At 44.9% G+C, this 23,577-nt stretch overlaps 1 protein-coding gene across 1 annotated transcript; it reads left to right on the top strand.

The window, feature by feature from the left end:
* The first annotated feature begins 863 nt into the window (after positions 1 to 863).
* Positions 864 to 17,230, top strand: LOC119272866 (non-specific phospholipase C2-like). The gene is made up of 6 exons (XM_037554226.1): positions 864 to 1,045; positions 1,151 to 1,499; positions 3,196 to 3,264; positions 15,419 to 15,989; positions 16,336 to 16,515; positions 16,869 to 17,230. The coding sequence occupies exons 1-6, from the start codon at positions 864 to 866 to the stop codon at positions 17,183 to 17,185; spliced, it is 1,668 nt and encodes a 555-aa protein (XP_037410123.1). The 3' UTR covers positions 17,186 to 17,230.
* The last annotated feature ends 6,347 nt before the right edge of the window (positions 17,231 to 23,577 follow it).

Here is a 23,577-nt window from a genome sequence, read left to right as displayed (position 1 = left end):
CTGCGACCGATGGTTCGCATCCGTGCCGTCGGCCACCATGCCCAACCGTCTCTTCGTCCACTCCGGCACCTCCGCCGGTGCCACGAGCAACAACCCAGTGTACGTCGCGTATTAACTAATCACTTTAATTATGATTGATGATATGCTTGTTCTATGTACCCGGCAAATGCGTCTTGATTCGTCGTGTGTGTGACTTGGCCAGTCCTGGTCAATGTTTTTTTTTGACGGGCAGTCCTCGTCAATGTTTTGGACACCGAACTACTAGCTCCGTACCAAAATAGATGTTTTTTTAGACCTTTTTGGACGGAGGGGGTAATAAGGTTTTTCACCCACCGGCCGCTCGAAATATTTCATGACGTGCTAGGTGTTTATTGGCTGATCTTTTCTTTCTAGGGTACATTGGCTGATCTTTTTATAAGATCAATCGGGTTGTGAGCCGTCGGTCTGCGCCATCAGAGTCAATTGCAAGAAACCATCACATTTGCGGCTAGGTTTGCAGGAATACACCAACTCGTTAATCCGTTGCAAAAAACACCGAAAAATTTATTAAGTTATTGCAAAAAGCACTGATCGGATGATTTAGCCTATTTGATCACTTTCTGACAAGTAGGACAGGATAGCAAGAAGCTGACTTGGCAAAGAATTGACACAAACACCACTGGAATGCAAAACAAAAAGCAATCAACACCCCCCCCCTCTCTTCATCCCCTTCTTGTTGCTGCTCGCCGCAGTTCGTCGCCTCCCGCCCGACCTACAGTGCCTCCGCCCCTGCCTCCCTTGCAGCCCCATCGGACGACCACCTCCGCCACTTGCCTCAAGACGGTCGCCGTCCTATACGACCACAGCCCGGTTTGCCAACCACAATGGCCGCCTGCGCCGGTGACCCTGCCTGCAGCCTCCCATGGCGCCCCTCGCTGGAGGTCAACGACAAGCTCACGGGGCGTGCTGCTTCTCGTCCTCCCATCGCCGCGCCGGATCACGCCGCCATCCCCATCGTTGAGCTCCGCGCCTCCCGCAGGCTCGACGTGCTCCACCGCCGCGAGCTGTCCAACGACGCAGATCGAGGCGCTTTCGCTCTCCGTGCCGGAGGACAATGGCAGCGGCAAGGGCTAGCCCGTGCTCGATGACTCCGACGACTCCCAAATCCAAGTCGCGTTGCTGATGAGCTCCTCCTCCGCTGCACTTTGCTCCCCGCCACGCTGCCATTTACCTCCTCCTCCGCTCCGGTGCGCGCTGCTCACCGCCGCTGCCGGAAGTCCGCGCCGCCCCTGGCCACGGGGTCGAGCGAGCGCGACGGCCGGACCCCCGGAGACCGCTCCGACGAGGAGGTCGACCACGAGGCGGACACGTCCTCGCCGGATCCTTTGCCGGGCGGGAGCGGTGGAGGCGACGGCAGAGGCCCGAGTGCAAGGGGTGGCGGCTGTAGCCTCCTCCCGATCGGATCGAGAGAAGGGGATCGAGAGCAGGGGGTTGATTGCTTTCTATTTTTGGATTCAGGGGTGTGTATGTAATTATTTTGCCAACTCAGCTCCTTACAAATTGGCCCTACCTGTCAAAAAGTGATTAAATGGGCCAAATCATCCGATCAGTGCTTTTTGCAACGAGTTAACAGATTTTCCGGTGTTTTTTGCAACGGATTAGCGAGTTGGTGGTTTCCTGCAAACCTAGCCGCAAATGTGGTGGTTTCTTGCAATTGACTCGCGCCATCAAGTGACCAAGTGACGCCCTTCACGTTCACGATAAAATGCAAGTTACATGAACTTTTACAACAGAGGTCATATTAAAAAAACTTTGCAACATGGGTTATATTTCAGAAAACTTTTACAACAGAGGTTATGTTTCAGAAAACTTTTGCAATAGATATCATGTTGCAGCGAAATCGTCGCCCTCGCATTGTCGTACCGTCGTGTTTCCACTATAATATTCTCCATTACACCCCGATCCGGATCTGAACCTCTACACTCGTCGCGCTGTCGACCTTGTGCTGGCCAGGGACGGGTCAGGAATTGAAGATTGTGTATTCAAATTTTGAATATTCTTTGGAAGCCTATAGCCTTCCTTTTGGCGCGTGTAACCAATTATAGAAACATATTGTACTACTAGTTATAAAATATACCAAGTTCAGACACTTATTTTGGGACGGAGAGAGTATAAAAGATAACGCAAAATATATTATATGCATAAAAATTGATCATAACTTGGTGTTGTTCAACATATCTATACCTATCTTGGTCTTTCATGCTATTTTGCAGAAAGCCCCTTGATGTTTCTGATAATCAATCTACAATCAATTTTAAGTCGGATTTTTACCTTAAAAAAATTCCCTGATGTTTTTGGTAATCATTACCATAAGCCAGTTATAAGTCAGATTTTTGCTTCTAGTGGAAACCCCTGATAATTGGTTTAATCAACCTCCATTAGATATCAAATGCTGTTTAAAAATACCCATATTTTTTAAAGCATAACTTCAATTTTAACATGTTTTATATGAAATTTGATTACAAAAATACGCCAAATCTAAATATGATGTTATTTTACCTGTTAAACATTAAAAAATGGTATTTAGGATGCAACCTTAATCAATAGCCCATGATTCGTCTTTCTTTCATACAGATGCCAATCCGGATCGGAAATGAACACTTCAGCAAAACTAGGATTATAGGCAAAGAAACCATCTATAACCACGCATGCATGCCTCAACAAAACCCTACTACAAAAAGGAAGATATTTCACTGACAAATTGTTCAACATATTGTGACAAAATCTAAATATATAGAGAATAGAAAATATCAAATGATAAGAAACCTTAGAAATTACGGGATAACTTTGCTATCCTTGATGGTTTGAACATAAGTGATGATGTCCTCGTCCTTGACTTGCAAGAAGAATTCCCTTTCAATGAATGTAACCAAGCAATCATTGAAATATTTTTGCCCCATCATGTTTCTCAGCTTGTTTTTTCTATGTATAATTCATTGATGAAAAGACCCTCTCAACACTGGCTCTTGCAATAGGAAGAACTAGCACCAAACCAATTTGAGAAGTTTGTAAACAATCTCATACTGAAAAGGAAAACGCTCGCCTTCAGCCAGCGGATCGCAAGTGGGCGTCCGCCGTCTCGTACGCACGACGCATGTCCTGTGAGGCTCACTTAGAATCATCTCTTGTGTTTTTGCAACTGAGCTCTTGTTGCAGTTTGCCCACTGCAACAGCTTGTGTGCTGCAGGATCTAGATCCTTGATGGTTGTTGCCCGCGCAGCCGAGGTACTCGCTGCCGCTCCCTATCTTCCTCTCGCTCCACTCGCTGCGCCGCCGTATCTAACGACACCACCCTTGCGACATCACCGATGCCGGCTCGAAGCTCCATGGAAGCAATCGGGCTCGCCCGTCGCCGGACTCTATCGCCGTTGTCGAGCTGTGCATGGCCGCCACCGCTTGGATATGCTCGTACCCAGCCCTTCTTTGCACCTCACTGTTCGTCCCGTGTTGCCGGCATGTGTGCTGCCGCTGATTACTGTTGGGGAACGTAGCAGAAATTCAAAATTTTCCTACGCGTCACCAATATCTATCTATGGAGAAACCAGCAACGAGTAGAAAGGAGAGTGCATCTACATACCCTTGTAGATCGCTAAGCGGAAGCTTTCAAGTGAACGGGGTTGATGGAGTCGTACTCGTCGTGATTCAGATCACCGATGATCCTAGTGCCGAACGGACGGCACCTCCGCGTTCAACACACGTACAGATCGACGATGTCTCCCACGCCTTGATCCAGCAAGGAGAGAGGGAGAGGTTGAGGAAGACTCCATCCAGCAGCAGCACAACGGCGTGGTGATGATGGAGGAGCGTGGCAATCCTGCAGGGCTTCGCCAAGCACCTACGGGAGAGGAGGAGGTGTCACGGGAGGGAGGGAGGCGCCAAGGGCTCATGTATGGATGCCCTCCCTCCCCTCCACTATATATAGGGGCAGGGGAGAGGGGGGAGGCGCCAAGGGCTCAGGTATGGATGCCCTCCCTCCCCTCCACTATATATAGGGGCAGGGGAGAGGGGGGAGGCGCCAAGGGCTCAGGTATGGATGCCCTCCCTCCCCTCCACTATATATAGGGGCAGGGGAGAGCGGGGAGGCGCCAAGGGCTCAGGTATGGATGCCCTCCCTCCCCTCCACTATATATAGGGGCAGGGGAGAGGGGGGAGGCGCAGCCTTGCCCCCTCCTCCAAGGAAAGGGTGCGGCTAAGAGGGGGGGAGGAGTCCATCCTCCCCAAGGCACCTCGGAGGTGCCTTCCCCCTTTAGGACTCTCCCCTTTTTCCTATATCTTGGCGCATGGGCCTCTAGGGGCTGGTGCCCTTGGCCGATGTAGGCCAAGGCGCACCCCCTACAGCCCATGTGCCCCCCGGGGCAGGTGGCCCCACCCGGTGGGCCCCCGGGACCCTTCCGGTGGTCCCGGTACAATACCGATGACCCCGAAACTTGTCCGGATGGCCGAAACAGGACTTCCTATATATAAATCTTTACCTCTGGACCATTCCGGAACTCCTCGTGACGTCCGGGATCTCATCCGGGACTCCGAACAACATTCGGTAACCACATACAAGCTTCCTTTATAACCCTAGCGTCATCGAACCTTAAGTGTGTAGACCCTACGGGTTCGGGAGACATGCAGACATGACCGAGATGTTCTCCGGTCAATAACCAACAGCGGGATCTGGATACCCATGTTGGCTCCCACATGTTCCACGATGATCTCATCGGATGAACCACGATGTCAAGGACTCAATCAATCCCGTATACAATTCCCTTTGTCTAGCGGTATGGTACTTGCCCGAGATTCGATCGTCAGTATACCGATACCTTGTTCAATCTCGTTACCGGCAAGTCTCTTTACTCGTTCCATAACACATCATCCCGTGATCAACCCCTTGGTCACATTGTGCACATTATGATGATGTCCTACCGAGTGGGCCCAGAGATACCTCTCCGTTTACACGGAGTGACAAAATCCCAATCTCGATTCGTGCCAACCCAACAGACACTTTCAGAGATACCCGTAGTGTACCTTTATAGCCACCCAGTTACGTTGTGACGTTTGGCACACCCAAAGCACTCCTACGGTATCCGGGAGTTGCACAATCTCATGGTCTAAGGAAATGATACTTGACATTAGAAAAGCTTTAGCATACGAACTACATGATCTTGTGCTAGGCTTAGGATTGGGTCTTGTCCATCACATCATTCTCCTAATGATGTGATCCCGTTATCAACGACATCCAATGTCCATGGTCAGGAAACCGTAACCATCTATTGATCAACGAGCTAGTCAACTAGAGGCTTACTGGGGACATGGTGTTGTCTATGTATCCACACATGTATCTGAGTTTCCTATCAATACAATTCTAGCATGGATAATAAACGATTATCATGAACAAGGAAATATAATAATAATCAATTTATTATTGCCTCTAGGGCATATTTCCAACAGTCTCCCACTTGCACTAGAGTCAATAATCTAGTTCACATCGATATGTGATTAACACTCAAGGTCACATCCCCATGTGACTAACACCCAAAGAGTTTACTAGAGTCAATAATCTAGTTCACATTTACCATGTGATTAACACTCGATGAGTTCTGGGTTTGATCATGTTATGCTTGTGAGAGAGGTTATAGTCAACGGGTCTGAACCTTTCAGATCCGTGTGTGCTTTACAAATCTCTATGTCATCTCCTAGATGTAGCTACCACGTTCTATTTGGAGCTATTCCAAATAACTGTTCTACTTGGAGCTATTCTAAATTGTTGCTCCATTATACGTATCCGGTATCTCTACTCAGAGCTATCCGGATAGGTGTTAAGCTTGCATCGACGTAACCCTTTACGACGAACTCTTTTACCACCTCCATAATTGAGAAAATTCCTTAGTCCACTAGTTACTAAGGATAACTTTGACCGCTGTCCTATGATCCATTCTTGGATCACTCTTGTACCCCTTGACTGACTCATGGTAAAGCACACTTCAGGTGCGGTACACAACATAGCATACTGTAGAGCCTATGTCTTAAGCATAGGGGACGACCTTCGTTCCTTTCTCTCTATTCTGCCATGGTCGAGCTTTAAGTCTTAACTTCATACCTTACAACTCAGGCAAGAACTCCTTCTTTGACTGATCCATCTTGAACACCTTCAAGATCACGTCAAGGCATGTGCTCATTTGAAAGTACTATTAAGCGTTTAATCTATCCTTATAGATCTTGATGCTCAATGTTCAAGTAGCTTAATCCAGGCTTTTCCATTGAAAAATACTTTCCAAATAACCCTATATGCTTTCCAGAAATCCTACGTCATTTCCGATCAACAATATGTTAACAACATATACTCATCGGAAATTCTATAGTGCTCCCACTCACTTCTTTGGAAATACAAGTTACTCATAAACTTTGTATACACCCAAAATCTTTGATCATCATCAAAGCATACATTCCAACTCTGAGATGCTCACTCCAGTCCTCAGAAGGATTGCTGGAGCTTTGCATACTTTATTAGCATATTTTAGGATAGACAAAACCTTCCGGTTGTATCACATACAACCTTTCCTCAAAAAATCGTCGAGGAAACAATGTTTTGACATCCTATCTGCAAGATTTCATAAATGATGCAGTAATTGCTAACATGAATCCGACAAACTTTAAGCATCGCTACGGATGAGAAAATCTCATCGTAGTCAACTCCTTGAACTTGTGAAAAACTTTTCGCCACAAGTCGAGCTTCATGGACGGTGACATTACCATCCACGTCCGTCTTCTTCTTAAGGATCCATTTATCTTAATGGCTTGCCGATCATCGGGCAAGTCCACCAAAGTCCATGGATCCGTTCTCAGATTTTATGGCCTCGAGCCATTTATCGGAATCCGGGCCCACCATCGCTTCTCCATAGCTCGTAGGTTCATTGTTGTCTAGCAACATGACTTCCAAGACAGGATTACATACCACTCTGAAGTAGTACGCATCCTTGTCATCCCACGAGGTTTGGGAGTGACTTGATCCGAAGTTTTATGATCACTATCATAAGCTTCCACTTCAATTGGTGTAGGTGCCACAGGAACAACTCTTTGTGCCCTGCTATACACTAGTTGAAGTGATGGTTCAATAACCTCATCAAGTCTCCACCATCCTCCCACTCAATTCTTTCGAGAGAAACTTTTCCTCGAGAAAGGACCCGATTCTAGAAACAATCCCTTATTGCTTTCGGATCTGAGACAGGAGGTACACCCAACTGTTTTGGGTGTCCTATGAAGATGCATTTATCCGCTTTGGGTTCGAGCTTATCAGCCTGAAACTTTTTCACATAAGCGTCGCAGCCCCAAACTTTTAAGAAATGACAGCTTAGGTTTCTCTAAACCATAATTCATACGGTGTCATCTCAACGGAATTATGTGGTGCCCTACTTAAAGTGAATGTGGTTGTCTCTAATGCCTAACCCATAAACTATAGTGGTACTTTGATAAGAGACATCATGGTATGCATCATATCCAATAGGGTGCAGTTATGATGTTCGGACACACCATCACACTATGGTGTTCCAGGCTGTATTAGTTGCGAAACTATTTCCACAATGTCTTAATTCTGTGCCAAACTCGTAATTCAGATATTCATCTCTATGATCATATCATAGATATTTTATCCTCTTGTCACGACGATCTTTCAACTTCACCCTGAAATTACTTGAACCTTTCAATAATTCAGACTCATGATTCATCAAGTAAATATACTCAACATCTACTCGAATCATCTGTGAAGTAAGAACATAACGATATTCACTGCATGCCTCAGCACTCATTGGACTGCACACATCAAAATGTGTTACTTCCAACAAGTTGCTATCTTGTTCCATCTTACTGAAAGCGAGGCTTTTCAGTCATCTTGCCCGTGTGGTATGATTTGCATGTCCCAAGTGATTCAAAATCAAGTGAGTCAAAACGGTCCATTTGCATGGAGTTTCTTCATGCATATACACCAATAGACATGGTTCGCATGTCTCAAACTTTTCAAAAACGAGTGAGCCCAAAGATCCATCAATATGGAGCTTCTTCATGCGTTTTATACCGATATGACTTACGTGGCAGTGCCACAAGTAGGTGGTACTATCATTACTATCTTTTGGCATGAACATGTGTATCACTATGGTCGAGATTTAATAAACCATTCATTTTAGGTGTAAGACCATTGAAGGTATTATTCAAATAAACAGAGTAACCATTATTCTCCTTAAATGAATAACCGTATTGCGATAGACGTAATCCAATCATGTCTATGCTCAACGCAAACACCAAATAACAATTATTTAGGTTTAACACCAATCTCTTTGGTAGAGGGAGCGTGCGATGCTTGATCATATCAAGCTTGGAAAAACTTCCAACACATATTGTCAGCTCACCTTCAGCTAGTCTCCGTTTATTCCGTAGCCTTTTGTTTCGAGTTACTAACACTTAGCAACCGAACCGGTATCTAATACCCTGGTGCTACTAGGAGTACTAGCAAAGTACACATTAACACAATGTATATCCAATATACTTCTATCGACCTTGCCAGCCTTCTTATCTACCAAGTATCTAGGGTAATTCTGCTCTAGTGGTTGTTCCCCTTATTACAGAAGCACTTAGTCTCGGGTTTGGGTTTTACCTTGGGTTTCTTCACTAGAGCAGCAGCTGATTTGCCGTTTCATGAAGTATCCATTCTTGCCCTTGCCCTTCTTGAAACTAGTGGTTTCACCAACCATCAACAATTGATGCTCCTTCTTGATTTCTACTTTCGCGGTGTCAAACATCGCGAATACCTCAAGGATCATCATATCTATCCCTGATATGTTATAGTTCATCACGAAGCTCTAATAGCTTGGTGGCAATGACTTTGGAGAACCATCACTGTCTTATCTGGAAGATCAACTCCCACTCGATTCAAATGATTGTTGTACTCAGACAATCTGAGCACAAGCTCAACAATTGAGCTTTTCTCCTTAGTTTGCAGGTTAAGAAAGTCATCGGAGGTCTTATACCTCTTGACATGGGCACGAGCCTGAAATCCCAATTTCAGCCCTCAAAACATCTCATATGTTTCGCGATGTTTCAAAAACGTCTTTGGTGCCTCAACTCTAAACCGTTTAACTGAACTATCATGTAGTTATCAAAACGTGTATGTCAGATGTTCGCAACAACCACAGACAACGTTCGAGGTTCAGCACACTGAGCGGTGCATTAAGGACATAAGCCTTCTATGAAGCAATGAGGACAATCCTCAGTTTACGGACCTAGTCCGCATAATTGCTACTATCAACTTTCAACTAATTTTCTCTAGGAACATATCTAAACAGTAGAACTATAGCGTGAGCTACGACATAATTTGCAAAAACCTTTTGACTATGTTCAGGATAATTAAGTTCATCTTATGAACTCCCACTCAGATAGACATCCCTCTAGTCATCTAAGTGATTACATGATCCGAGTCAAACTAGGCCGTGTCCGATCATCACGTGAGACGGACTAGTCATCATCGGTGAACATCTTCATGTTGATCGTATCTTCTATACGACTCATGTTCGACCTTTCGGTCTCCGTGTTCCGAGGCCATGTCTGTACATGCTAGGCTCGTCAAGTTAACCCTAAGTGTTTCGCGTGTGTAAATCTGTCTTACACCCGTTGTATGTGAACGTTAGAATCTAACACCCGATCATCACGTGGTGCTTCGAAACACGAACTGTCGCAACGGTGCACAGTTAGGGGAGAACACTTCTTGAAATTGCTGTAAGGGATCATCTTATTTACTACCGTCGTTCTAAGCAAATAAGATGTATAAACATGATAAACATCACATGCAATCAAATAGTGACATGATATGGCCATCATCACTTTGTTCCTTTTGATCTCCATCTTCGGGGCTCCATGATCATCATCGTCACCGGCATGACACCATGATCTCCATCATCATGATCTCCATCATCGTGTCTTCATGAAGTTGCCTCGCCAACTATTACTTCTACTACTATGGCTAACGGTTAGCAATAAAGTAAAGTAATTACATGACGTTTAAGTTGACACGCAGGTCACAAATAAATAAAGACAACTCCTATGGCTCCTGCCGGTTGTCATACTCATCGACATGCAAGTCGTGATTCCTATTACAAGAACATGATCAATCTCATACATCACATATATCATTCATCACATCCTTTTTGGCCATATCACATCACATAGCATACCCTGCAAAAACAAGTTAGACGTCCTCTAATTGTTGTTTGCATGTTTTACGTGGCTGCTATGGGTTTCTAGCAAGAACGTTTCTTACCTACGCATGAAACACAACGTGATATGCCAATTGCTATTTACCCTTCATAAGGACCCTTTTCATCGAATCCGATCCGACTAAAGTGGGAGAGACAGACACCCGCCAGCCACCTTATGCAACTAGTGCATGTTTGTCGGTGGAACCGGTCTCACGTAAGCGTACGTGTAAGGTTGGTCCGGGCCGCTTCATCCCACAATGCCGCCGAATCAAGATAAGACTAGTAACGGCAAGCATATTGAACAATATCGACGCCCACAACTACTTTGTGTTCTACTCGTGCAAAGAATCTACGCAATAGACCTAGCTCATGATGCCACTGTTGGGGAACGTAGCAGAAATTCAAAATTTTCCTACGCGTCACCAAGATCTATCTATGGAGAAACCAGCAACGAGTAGAAAGGAGAGTGCATCTACATACCCTTGTAGATCGCTAAGCGGAAGCGTTCAAGTGAACGGGGTTGATGGAGTCGTACTCGTCGTGATTCAGATCACCGATGATCCTAGTGCCGAACGGACGGCACCTCCGCGTTCAACACACATACAACTCGACGATGTCTCCCACGCCTTGATCCAGCAAGGAGAGAGGGAGAGGTTGAGGAAGACTCCATCCAGCAGCAGCACAATGGCGTGCTGATGATGGAGGAGCGTGGCAATCCTGCAGGGCTTCGCCAAGCACCTACGGGAGAGGAGGAGGTGTCACGGGAGGGAGGGAGGCGCCAAGGGCTCAGGTATGGATGCCCTCCCTCCCCTCCACTATATATAGGGGCAGGGGAGAGGGGGGAGGCGCCAAGGGCTCAGGTATGGATGCCCTCCCTCCCCTCCACTATATATAGGGGCAGGGGAGAGGGGGGAGGCGCCAAGGGCTCAGGTATGGATGCCCTCCCTCCCCTCCACTATATATAGGGGCAGGGGAGAGGGGGGAGGCGCAGCCTTGCCCCCTCCTCCAAGGAAAGGGTGCGGCTAAGAGGGGGGGAGGAGTCCATCCTCCCCAAGGCACCTCGGAGGTGCCTTCCCCCTTTAGGACTCTCCCCTTTTTCCTATATCTTGGCGCATGGGCCTCTAGGGGCTGATGCCCTTGGCCCATGTAGGCCAAGGCGCACCCCCTACAGCCCATGTGCCCCCCGGGGCAGGTGGCCCCACCCGGTGGGCCCCCGGGACCCTTCCGATGGTCCCGGTACAATATCGATGACCCCGAAACTTGTCCCGATGGCCGAAACAGGACTTCCTATATATAAATCTTTACCTCCGGACCATTCCGGAACTCCTCGTGACGTCCGGGATCTCATCCGGGACTCCGAACAACATTCGGTAACCACATACAAGCTTCCTTTATAACCCTAGCGTCATCGAACCTTAAGTGTGTAGACCCTACGGGTTCGGGAGACATGCAGACATGACCGAGATGTTCTCCGGTCAATAACCAACAGCGGGATCTGGATACCCATGTTGGCTCCCACATGTTCCACGATGATCTCATCGGATGAACCACGATGTCAAGGACTCAATCAATCCCGTATACAATTCCCTTTGTCTAGAGGTATGGTACTTGCCCGAGATTCGATCGTCAGTATACCGATACCTTGTTCAATCTCGTTACCGGCAAGTCTCTTTACTCGTTCCGTAACACATCATCCCATGATCAACCCCTTGGTCACATTGTGCACATTATGATGATGTCCTACCGAGTGGGCCCAGAGATACCTCTCCGTTTACATGGAGTGACAAAATCCCAATCTCGATTCGTGCCAACCCAACAGACACTTTCAGAGATACCCGTAGTGTACCTTTATAGCCACCCAGTTACGTTGTGACGTTTGGCACACCCAAAGCACTCCTACGGTATCCGGGAGTTGCACAATCTCATGGTCTAAGGAAATGATACTTGACATTAGAAAAGCTTTAGCATACGAACTACATGATCTTGTGCTAGGCTTAGGATTGGGTCTTGTCCATCACATCATTCTCCTAATGATGTGATCCCGTTATCAACGACATCCAATGTCCATGGTCAGTAAACCGTAACCATCTATTGATTAACGAGCTAGTCAACTAGAGGCTTACTAGGGACATGGTGTTGTCTATGTATCCACACATGTATCTGAGTTTCCTATCAATACAATTCTAGCATGGATAATAAACGATTATCATGAACAAGGAAATATAATAATAATCAATTTATTATTGCCTCTAGGGCATATTTCCAACAATTACCAGTTCGCCGCCTCTGCCTGGGAAAAAAGAATTCTGCAACATCAACTTTGTTGCAAAAATATTTTTACAACAAGAACTATGTTGCGAAAAATTCTGCAACAAGTCCTCTGTTGCAAAAAAAGAAATCTTGTTGCAAAATATTTCTGTAACAAGATCTTTGTTGCAAAAAAAAAACTGCAACATCACCTCTGTTGCAAAGGTTTTTACAACATCACGTATGTTAGAAATGTTTCTGCAACATTGCTCTTGTTGCAAGAGAGGTGACGCACATTGGTGAGTAGATCGGATGGCTCCCCGCATCAATCCAACGGCCAGTCAAGCGGTGAATGTATTCTAGTTATCCGCGGCTGACACGTAGCAGCCCCCTACCGAAAAGCCCCCCCTGTTTTAACTTACTTTTGTATGCATGTACTGCAGCGGTAGGTGAATTCAATTGGACTAAGAAATAAGAATTGGGATGAGAGGAGAGGTCCCAATTTCAGAAGTGAAGGATTAATACATTTAATTAGCAATTAGAGCAACTCCAATGGGCCGACCCAAATGGACGGCGTTTTTGTCCGCTTTTTGTCCGTTTGGGTCGGTCGTCCGCCAGCCGTCCGCCCTCTTTTAGTTTTGGGTCGGCAGTGCGCCCAACAGGCTGACCCATTTCATGACCGCGCGTGTTGCCGTCGCCCTGGTTTTGGCGCTCCAGCGCGCGGGAAAGGTTCGCGCGCGGGGGGAAAGCGGCCTAGCGCGCGCTGGTTTTGGCGCTCCAGCGTGCGGGAAAGGTTCGCGCGCGCGCCGCGGCCGGCGCTCCCTCCACATTCTGTCGGCCGCCCCACTCTCGCCGCCTCTGCGCCATCATGTCGATCCGCCGCCTAGGCGCTTCGGATTTTCACGGAGTCCGCGAGCGCCGCTCCGGCGGCTTCTCCGCCGAGATCTGGTTTCGCGAGAAACGTCTCGTCCTCGGCACCTTAGACACCGCAGAGGAGGCAGCCCGCGCGCACGACGCGGCGGCGTGGCGCCTCCTAAGGCCTCGTCGGGATATGAATTTTCCCAACGTGTCGAGCCAGCGGGCGGAGGATTTGGCGCCTCTCCCGCGGCTTTTCATCGACGAGGATCGTCGTGTCCACCAGAGGCGGCAGCGTCGCCTCGCCATCGCAGAGAAGGACGTGGAAGCCTTGGTGGTGTGGCGCGGAGGCTTCCCGTAGGACATCGTCGACGAGCGCAAGTTCTACAAGCAATTGAGATCGGAGAGGGACGCGAGAAGGAGGGAGCGAGCCGCCTATCGGGAGGACAAGCGTTCGCAGAAGCAGGCAGCTCAATTAAAACTGAAGCTACGAGAAACGGCTGGTTGGGATTTTGAAGACGAGATGTATGCTGACGCCTACATTCAGACATCGGAGAAAGACATTACCGAGTCGGAGTCAGAAATCGATGAGTAGTGGTCTTTTCTTTTTATTTGTGTATGCTAGAATTATCTATGTATTCATTTTTATCTGAAAAAATGGTCGGCGGCGTCGGCGACGTAGCAGGTGGGCGAGGGTGTCAATCCAATGTGCCACCGACCAGCGGGCTCGGTGAGGAAAGAGGGCGAGTGCGCGCGTCCGTCTTGTGTCCGCGCCGACGCAAATCAGACTTAAAAATCTGCGCCGACCCAAACGGACGACCGCGGATGAAACAGGTCACCCCATTAAAGTTGCTCTTATACCTGAATCCGTGGGTTGTGGCTTTGAAACTGAATTAATGTCTGTGGGTTGCTGCCCGCTGCTAATTGCAGGGATCAAAACCAATGTGATCGGGGGATGGATTCGTTGTGCCGTCGGCGCCGCGGTGCACATGTGTGATCGCCGAGCAGGCGATGGCAATAGCCCTAGCCGGTTCGTCTCCGGTCGTCTGATCTGATCAACTGATTGATGGTCTGCGTGAGTGCGCTACAGTCACTGGGGCCAATGGGCCAAGTCATGGAGTTTTGGCCTGAAATGTTTAACTAGCAGCTTTTAGTGTACAGTTTCGTTTTTCCATTTCCTCATACGTACACAGTATCTATACAATATATATACCTAGTATTTGGCAAAAATAATGAGTATTTAATTAAATACCCTTGAATTGAGGTCAGCCCGCCCTTGGTGGTGGCATGGGGGAGTTGCCAAGAGAAAGCTCTGTGTTTTGTCGTAGACAATGACGTCATCATGATGCTCTTCTCCGTGTCTAGATTTCGGAAGAAAAACTTTATCTGGTGTGGACTCGGCAGCGGCGACGCTCGGCCCCGTTCTCCCTCCTAGGGTGTTGTCACGGAGCTTAGATGATATAGGGCGTAGCGTGGCGTTGTACTAACTTCTTCGTATCATTTGTGTTGGTAGCGTAATTTCGCGCGTCTTGTGTGATCGGGTTTCCTGAGATCAACATTATATAAAGACTACATCACCACCATGCATCATTCGACCGTGTACTTTGTTCAGATGATATTGCTTTATACTATAAAGCAGGCGAAAACCTGTATCAAGAACGACATGCGCGCTCCTTCCTCTTCCAGAACCCACGATCAAGCTCTAACCAACAACAATTCTATTGTGCCTTGTTACAGCCCATCCCAATTGGCTGGATTGAGTGCGAAACTGCATAATTCAGAGCATATGTGCTTTTCCTTGTTTAAAAAAAATGATGGAAGCTGTTTTGAGTAACCAGAACGACATTGCTATTCTCATCTGAACTGAGGAGAGCACTCTTTGACTCTTTTGAGACCTGAACAGGACAACGAAACTATTCTCTTCGTTCTTAAATATTTGTTTTTTTAAGATTTCAAATGAACTACCACATACGGATGTATATAGACATATTTTAGAATGTAAATTCACCTATTTTGCTTCGTATGTAGTCACTTATGGAAATCTCTAGAAAGACAAATATTTAGAAACCAAGGGAGTAATTCTCATTGCACGATGTTGCAGGTCGCTGGCCAAGGGGTACCCGCAGAGGACGATCTTCGACAACGTCCACGACGCCGGCCTCTCGTTCGGTGTCTACTTCCAGGACGTGCCAACGGTGCTCTTCTACCGCAATCTGCGCAAGCTCAAGTACATCCTCAACTTCCACCACTTCCACAACGCGTTCCGGGAGCACGCCCGCTGCGGCTCCCTCCCAAACTACGCCGTCGTCGAGCAGCGGTACATGGACTCCAAGGAGCACCCAGCCAACGACGACCATCCCTCCCACGACGTCTACCAGGGCCAGATGTTCGTCAAGGAAGTCTACGAGACGCTCCGCGCCAGCCCCCAGTGGAACGAGACGCTCATGATCCTCACCTACGACGAGCACGGCGGGTTCTTTGACCACGTGCCCACGCCGGTCGACGGCGTGCCTAGCCCCGACGATATCATCGGGTCGCCGCCATATAACTTCGCGTTCAACAGACTGGGTGTGCGCGTCCCGGCCATCATGATCTCCCCGTGGATCGAGAAGGGAACAGGTCAGTTGGCGGACACTGAATGCTAGTTACTACAGTGCTTATTGCTCACTCTACGTTGTTTTAGTATAATACTATCTCCTGTCCTTTTTAATTCGTATATAAAATTTGTCTAAAGTCAAGCCTCGTAAAGTTTGGTTCACTTTATAAAAAAATACCAACATTCACAATATGAAACCAATATCAATAGATGTGTCATGACTTGAATTTTCATATTGTATAACTTTAGCATGCTAGATGTTGATACTTTTTCATATAAATATGGTTAAATTTTATGAAGTTTGATTTCAGACAATTTTTATATACGGAGTAAAAAGGACTGAAGGGAGTAATTTTTTTTATCTTTTAGTTGTCCACGGGCCGAACGGAAGTCCAACCCCAACATCACAATACGAGCATTCATCGATCCCCGCGACCGTAAAGAAACTATTCAACCTGCCACAGGATTTCCTGACCAAAAGGGACGCATGGGCCGGGACCTTCGAAGGCGTTGTGCAAACAAGAACCGAGCCAAGGACAGATTGCCCAGGTAGGACAAATGTTTTTGATTTACATATTACTCCCTTCGTTTTAAAATAGATGACTCAACTTTATACTAATTTTAATATAAAATTAATACAAAATTGGGCCATCTATTTTGGAACGGAGGAAGTACTTCCTTCGTCCCATAATCTAAAACCATTATAAGCATGTTAGCAAAATTGTTTTATATTATGAGACGGAGTCATAGCTTACAAAATGGTCTTATATTATGAGACGGAGAGAGTATATTATAAGACAACAACATAGTAATGTCTAGAAGTTTGTTCAGTACCGGACACAGTTGATATGATTTTGCACCTAGGTTAATTTGATTATCCATCGTTCCATTTGCATATGTAGAACAACTCCCGATGCCGAAGAGGATCCGGCAGATGGAGGCGAATGAGGAGGCAAAGCTAAGCTCGTTCCAGCAAGAGATCGTGCAGCTGGCTGCGGTGCTGAATGGGCACCACCGGCTAAGCAGCCTGCAGGAAAGGATCAAGGAGAGAATGAACGTGAGGGAAGGAACCTCCTACATGAGGAGCGCCATGAGGCGGTTCTTCGAGGCCAGCATGTCGGCCAAGAAGATGGGTGTCACTGACAGCGAGCACATCATCAAGATGAGGCCCTCCCTCACCACAAGGACCTCCTCCTCCGCCCAAGATGATCGTGTGTAGAGAACATACATGTATACATACATAGGAGAAAATTGATGTTTGAGATCTCCAAAATTACTAGCACTACATACACTAGCTGAATGTCCTTGCATTGCCACGGGCTGTCACATTTCTTTTCTTCAATGTCCATTACGCTATGTGTCTCTCCTTATCCCATTATGTTGTCTATCTCTCTCATATTTGATGTGTACAACATGTTGAAGGTAAATCTAGAAGAGACTCCGCGGACAATCTGCATCAAGTCAACGCTAGCAAAAGGGCCCATACATTGCAACGGGTTGATATACAATTATGGCGTTCAAATCAAACCACTGAGAACATTACACTTATAATGATTGTGTACTATGAATGCCACATCATGTAACAAGGTAAGCGGAGATGAAGGGATTGCCACACCATTGATGGACAGGTCATTCAAGGGCAGGTTAATGATGGCGATCATCCTCTACTTCATGCTGCCTCGTCTCCTCTAGGGCTGCCTGTTGTGTGTTCGGTGCCGATGGACGAAGGGGTTAAAAGCAGTACGATGGACGATATTTAAGAGTCCGATGCAAAAACGTATCATATGTTCCTGATAGAAAATGAAAAATCCCCTGATTTTATCACATGGACCTCCCGGCGAGGTCAATGACGAGATGGCATCGGCACCGCCATTAAACCCACTGGAGGAGTGGCCCTCGCAAATGCGAGGGCACCGCCTTTATTGTTTTGGAAATGTAGGAAAACTTATGTTTTTGATATTCTACTGTGACTACTACATTTTATATCATAAGAAAACAAAATTGTTAAAGGCCTCTTTAGGATGCAGAATTTTAAAACATAAGAATTTGATGCAAGTTCAATGTTATTATTTCTTCTATACATATTGTTATTCTTTTCTCCATAAAATCATCATAGGAAATCCAATCGAAGGCTTATATATAAAATTTCAGAATATCATGTCCCAATATTGTTTTATATTTTATTGAAAAGTTAATCTCATATATCCTTTAACTTAGGATATTCATAAGCATTTATACTAAGGCTAAAATAGTAATATGTGCATCGGACTACTAATTTTGGATCTTTTACTATTGAATAATTTATAGAAGTGTCATATATATGGTTATATCCTCGAATAGCCGGGTAATTTATTTATTTTTGGGATCATTCGAGTTGTATTCTCTCAAATTTTTGGATTGTCTATATGCGTTGGTATATATATTTGGAATTTCACATGTATTCTAGTAGAATAAAGTATGTGCTGTATATATGCATATCTTCTTTAGTTGCTTCATAGTCAATAGTGTAATCATGGCTAAGTTATAACAAATGCAGGCAGTATATATGTCTTAAAATGCATACATATTTATGAATAAATGCATGCAGTATACATGTCTTAAAATTTCATGATCAACTGAAGTTTAACCATTTTGGAGAATATATCGTTCTGTTCGATTCAAATACCTAAACAAGTATTGTAATCCCATGGGTCCACCAAATTTTGCCAATCCGGTTATGACATATTTCCTTATCCTTCTATTTGTTCATGATACTGAAGATTCTTCATATTTTTCTTATGAATCAACTGAAAATAACAACATTCTGCTTACTATTTTTTCTTACCCACTGAATGTTCACTTTTTCAATCCTTCATTCTATATTTTCTATATTTTCTATATTTGTAGTCATCAATTGGGCCATCGAGGCCTTCGAGAATCTCATGCGGATGTTCACCAAGTTTTCTCTTTTCTTACACATCTACAACCCCTTTTAAAATCTTGACTACATTTCTAACATAAAAAAAATATTAGTGTGTGATTTTTTAACCCATAGAACATGTTCACACAATGAATACTATACCAATAAATTGAGAAATAAAATAATGTCATAAGGTAATGTTAAACCTCTTAGTTTGAAGTTTGAGTATGAATGAGCATTACTCAATTAGAAAACCCTAATTCGCCTTTTCGTAGGTTGGGTTCAAAACCTAGTGTTGACAACTACGCAAAGCAGGGGCGTTCGGTAGGAAATAAGTTCATGGCTTTATTCTCGGGCCTGTCCTACCCTTCCTATCTCTAGTTTGTGCTGTGCAGGCCATTGCGTTTTTTTTTACACACAATCCTACACCACAATGTCAGGTAAGCAATCGGCACAGAATGGTGATGGGATGTTCAACTACGATCCTGTTTTCTCGTGTTTCGTGAGTCATTGTATAGGGGGTCCTTAGCGTCGTCAACTATCATATCATTGCCTACCAAGTTCACTATTTTTTTGGTAACTCTATAATAAGTTGCAACAATCTTTTAAAACTTGGTTAACATAGCTCGCCTAATTAAGAAAATGTCAGTCTATGATTTGTGAACATGAAAGCAAATTCACATACTCCCTCCGTTTCTTTTTACTCCGCATATAAGATTCGGTCAAAGTCAAACTAAACAAAGTTTGACCAAATTTATATAAAAAAATATGAACATCTACAATACTAAAACTATATAGTATGAAAATACGTTTTATGGTGCATCTGATAATGTTGATTTCATATTGTGAATGTTTATATTTTTTAATATAAAATTAGTCAAACTCTACAAAACTTGACTTTGACCAAACTTTATATGCGGACTAAAAAGGAACGGAGGGAGTACTAAGTGATGAAAAAATGAAAGTTTTCTACATGATCATGAAACGTCAAACTCTTTGTTTGAAGTTTAGAAATGCAAGGACATGAAGTAGGAAAAATGTCTCACCTCTTGGTGGAGTGGGTTCAAATGAATAGTGCCCAGTATCCCAAACTTGTGGTGCGTGTGAAATAATAAATTTTTGGATTATTCTCGGTCTCCATCAATTCTATTTTTTGTTTGATACAGGTGTTAGTGTGCACCTGTGACGTCTATGTACTGGTGTGCTCGTGGACATGCATCTTGCATGTATAACCTCAAAGGAAGTTTTAAACTGCATGAACGCACATTCTGTATGCATGTGTGTGTAATTCACATGATGAACTCCAGTCTTGCTAATTCATGCAAATATCAAGCCTAAGTTGGAGCACATTCGCTTTTAATATACCTGACTTAGATCGCAAATACTGCTCATGCAGATGCAGTTGTGGATGATGATGATGTTTGACTGTAAGTCCACACCGGCTTCTCTAGCTCGTATTAAGAGATGCATGCAGGGACCAATGATGGCTTGCTCATCCATATCGACATACATACACCAATAATAGTTCGTACACATGTGTGGAAATTGGGTCTGTCCTAGTCACTGCACCTACTGCAACATGTCTCGAGCACACGACCGGACAAGCGTATTCCTTCATCTAATGACCACACGTACACGACTGGCAGTAAATTCCGGCGACAAGCCAGGCACAACACCATGGCATGCTCGAACAGGCTGAGTCATGTCAGTTCGCAATAATCCGTAGGATTTATATATGACAACTGAAATCAAGCAAAATATTTTGTAGGAATTTCTAATTTTCATCAGCGATGTTGATCGCTTGATGCAAATTTTTTTTTGGAAATGGAGGTATACCCCCAGCCTTTGCATCATGATGATGCATACGGCCCTCTTATTAAAAATCCAAAAAGTATCATCGTAAAGGTCTTACAGCTAGCAAACAGAGCAAAACAAAGTACATAAACTGGAAAATTACAAGCGGACAAAAACAACTGATACGGTAATAATAAGGATAAGCTCTCTAGACTCCTATCCTGTTATGCGAACGCCATCCGAACCGATTGAATATAACCCGAGCCACCATCTCCCATTGGTTGCACCCAGTAACCAAAGGCTCCCTGGAGTCCATAGGAGTGAGTAAGGACCACGTACGGATCTAAGCTGTAGCTCTGAAGATAACTTGCAAAAAAGTTAATTTGTGTTGTTTATTAAAAATCATATCATTTCTGCAGTTCCATATAGCCCATAATAACGCACATATTCCAATCCGAATACGAGCTGCCATGATCTGTTCAACCCCAGCTAACCACGTCCCAAACAAAGACGCAATATCTACTGGAGGGTTGATATTAAAAGCTATATGAATCGTTCTCCAAAGTAACTTGGCAAGTGGGCATTCAAGGAATAAATGTGGTATTGTCTCATCTTGAGCACAAAAACAACACCGCGAATTGCCTACCCATCGCCTCTTAAGTAAGTTGTCCTTTGTGAGTATTACTTGCTTGTGGACAAACCACATAAAAATTTTAATCCGCAAAGGAACCTTAACCTTCCATATATGTAGTGACCTTGAGAGGGGGCCAGAATTAATCAGACCCGTATAAAAATATTTCACTGTAAATATCCCATTCTTAGTTAACCTCCATTGTGTTGAGTCCGGCATGTCGGAGAGTCGAACTTCAATCAATCTCCGAACCAAGTGCATCCAGGCTATCCATCTCTCATCCACTAACGTACATCTGAACTGGATGTTCAAGGGAATAGTTTGAAGGACGATACCTACGTAATCCTCCTTACGTTGCACAATATTGTAAAGGGTGGGATATTGTAAGGCCAGAGGCGTCTCTCCTAACCACGTATCCTCCCAAAATCTTGCTGACATCCCGTTGCCAACCAAGAATTTGACCCTACGAAAGAACATATCCTTCGTTCTCATAAGTCCCTTCCAGAACGGCGAATCAGTCGGTCTGATGGTAACATGGGCTAGCGTTTTCGAGTGCAAATAGTTATTGCGCAGGATTTGAGACCACATGCCCTCCGGCTCTGTCTCTAACCTGTACAACCATTTGCTCATAAGACACTTATTCTTAATTTCCAAGTTCTCAATACCGAGGCACCCTTGGTCTTTAGGTCGACAAAGGATATCCCATCGCGCGAGACGGTATTTCCTCTTGGCCTCATCAGACTGCCATAAGAAACGAGATCTAAAGAAATCAAGTCGCTTTCGGACCCCTTTCAGAATTTCGAAGAACGAAAGTAAAAACATTGGCATGCTAGTCAATACTGAGTTAATCAAAACTAGCCGACCTCCATATGACATCAGCTTGCCCTTCCAGCAGCTGAGTTTTTTTTTTCAATTCGTTCTTCAATACATTTCCATTCTTTATTGGATAGCTTACGGTGATGAATCGGAATGCCCAAGTAATTGAAAGGTAAGGCACCTAATTCGCATCCAAACAATTGTCTGTATGTATGTTCTTCGTCTTTGGCCTTCCCAAAACAGAACACCTCACTCTTATGAAAATTGATTTTTAAGCCAGACAATTGTTCGAATAGACACAAGATAAGTTTCATGTTACGTGCCTTAGCCATGTCATGTTCCATGAACATAATAGTATCATCAGCATATTGTAGAATGGACACCCCTCCATCAACTAGATGAGGAACTAGACCCTCTACATGGCCATGCTGCTTGGCCTTGCCAATAATTACGGCCAACATATCTGCCACAATATTGAACAGAAGAGGTGACATGGAATCCCCTTGTCTCAACCCCTTATGCGTCTGGAAGTAGTGACCGATGTCATCGTTCACCTTAATTCCGACACTACCTTTCTGGACTTGAGTATCAACTTGGTTCCTCCAGGTTTCAATGCGCATTGCCTGCTGAAGAAAAGGCCATTTTACTTATCACAAGCCTTCTCAAAATTCACTTTGAAGATAACCCCGTCTAGTTTCTTCGAGTGAATCTCATGGAGTGTTTCATGTAAGACGACCACTCCTTCTAGTATGTGTCGTCCCGACATGAAAGCTGTCTGCCTAGGTTGAATCACTGAGTGAGCAATTTGTGTCAATCTATTGGTTCCTACCTTTGTGAATATTTTAAAACTCACATTCAGCAGGCAAATGGGTCGGAATTGTTCGATCTGAACTGCCTCATTCTTCTTAGGTAACAACGTTATCGTACCAAAGTTGAGGTGAAACAACTCCAAATGGCCATCGAAAAAATCGTGAAACATAGGCATAAGATCATCTTTAATGATATGCCAACATTTCTTATAGAATTCAGATGGAAACCCATCTGGTCCCGGAGCTTTATTCGGCTTCATTTGGGTTATGGCCAGATGAACTTCTTTTTCAGTAAACGATGCAGAGAGAACATCGTTCTCTACTACCTGTAATTGAGGTATATCATCAATAACAGACTCATCAGGAGACACCGTGGATGTATTCGGGGGTCCAAATAGGCTTTTATAATAGTTGGAAATATACGCTTTCAGATTTTCATGCCCCACTATTGTCCCCTCGTCCTGTTCAAGCTGTATGATCTTCTTCTTCCTATGTTTACCATTTGCAACCATATGGAAGAACTGTGTGTTGTTGTCTCCTTGGACCACCTTAAGCGTTTTCGCACGCAACACCCACTTTAGCTCCTCCTCTCTCAGGAGAGCACGTAGGCCTTGCTCAGCCTCAGACTTCGTTCGATGCTCATTAACAGAAAGGAGAGTGGT

Source organism: Triticum dicoccoides, chromosome 3A (assembly GCF_002162155.2).
Source record: "Triticum dicoccoides isolate Atlit2015 ecotype Zavitan chromosome 3A, WEW_v2.0, whole genome shotgun sequence".
In the NCBI taxonomy this organism is placed as follows: domain Eukaryota; kingdom Viridiplantae; phylum Streptophyta; class Magnoliopsida; order Poales; family Poaceae; genus Triticum; species Triticum dicoccoides.
The sequence above is the reverse complement of the archived record's forward strand: the minus strand, read 5'-3'. Positions and strand labels throughout refer to the sequence as shown.

Excerpts from the sequence above, each read along its gene's own strand:
- LOC119272866 (XM_037554226.1), top strand. The coding sequence starts at position 864 with ATGGCCGCCTGCGCCGGTGACCCTGCCTGCAGCCTCCCATGGCGCCCC. Across the intron at positions 1,046-1,150 it reads GTGCTCCACCGCCGCGAGCT|TCGCGTTGCTGATGAGCTCC; the intron begins GTCCAACGACGC and ends CCCAAATCCAAG. Across the intron at positions 1,500-3,195 it reads TTCTATTTTTGGATTCAGGG|TTTGCCCACTGCAACAGCTT; the intron begins GTGTGTATGTAA and ends CTCTTGTTGCAG.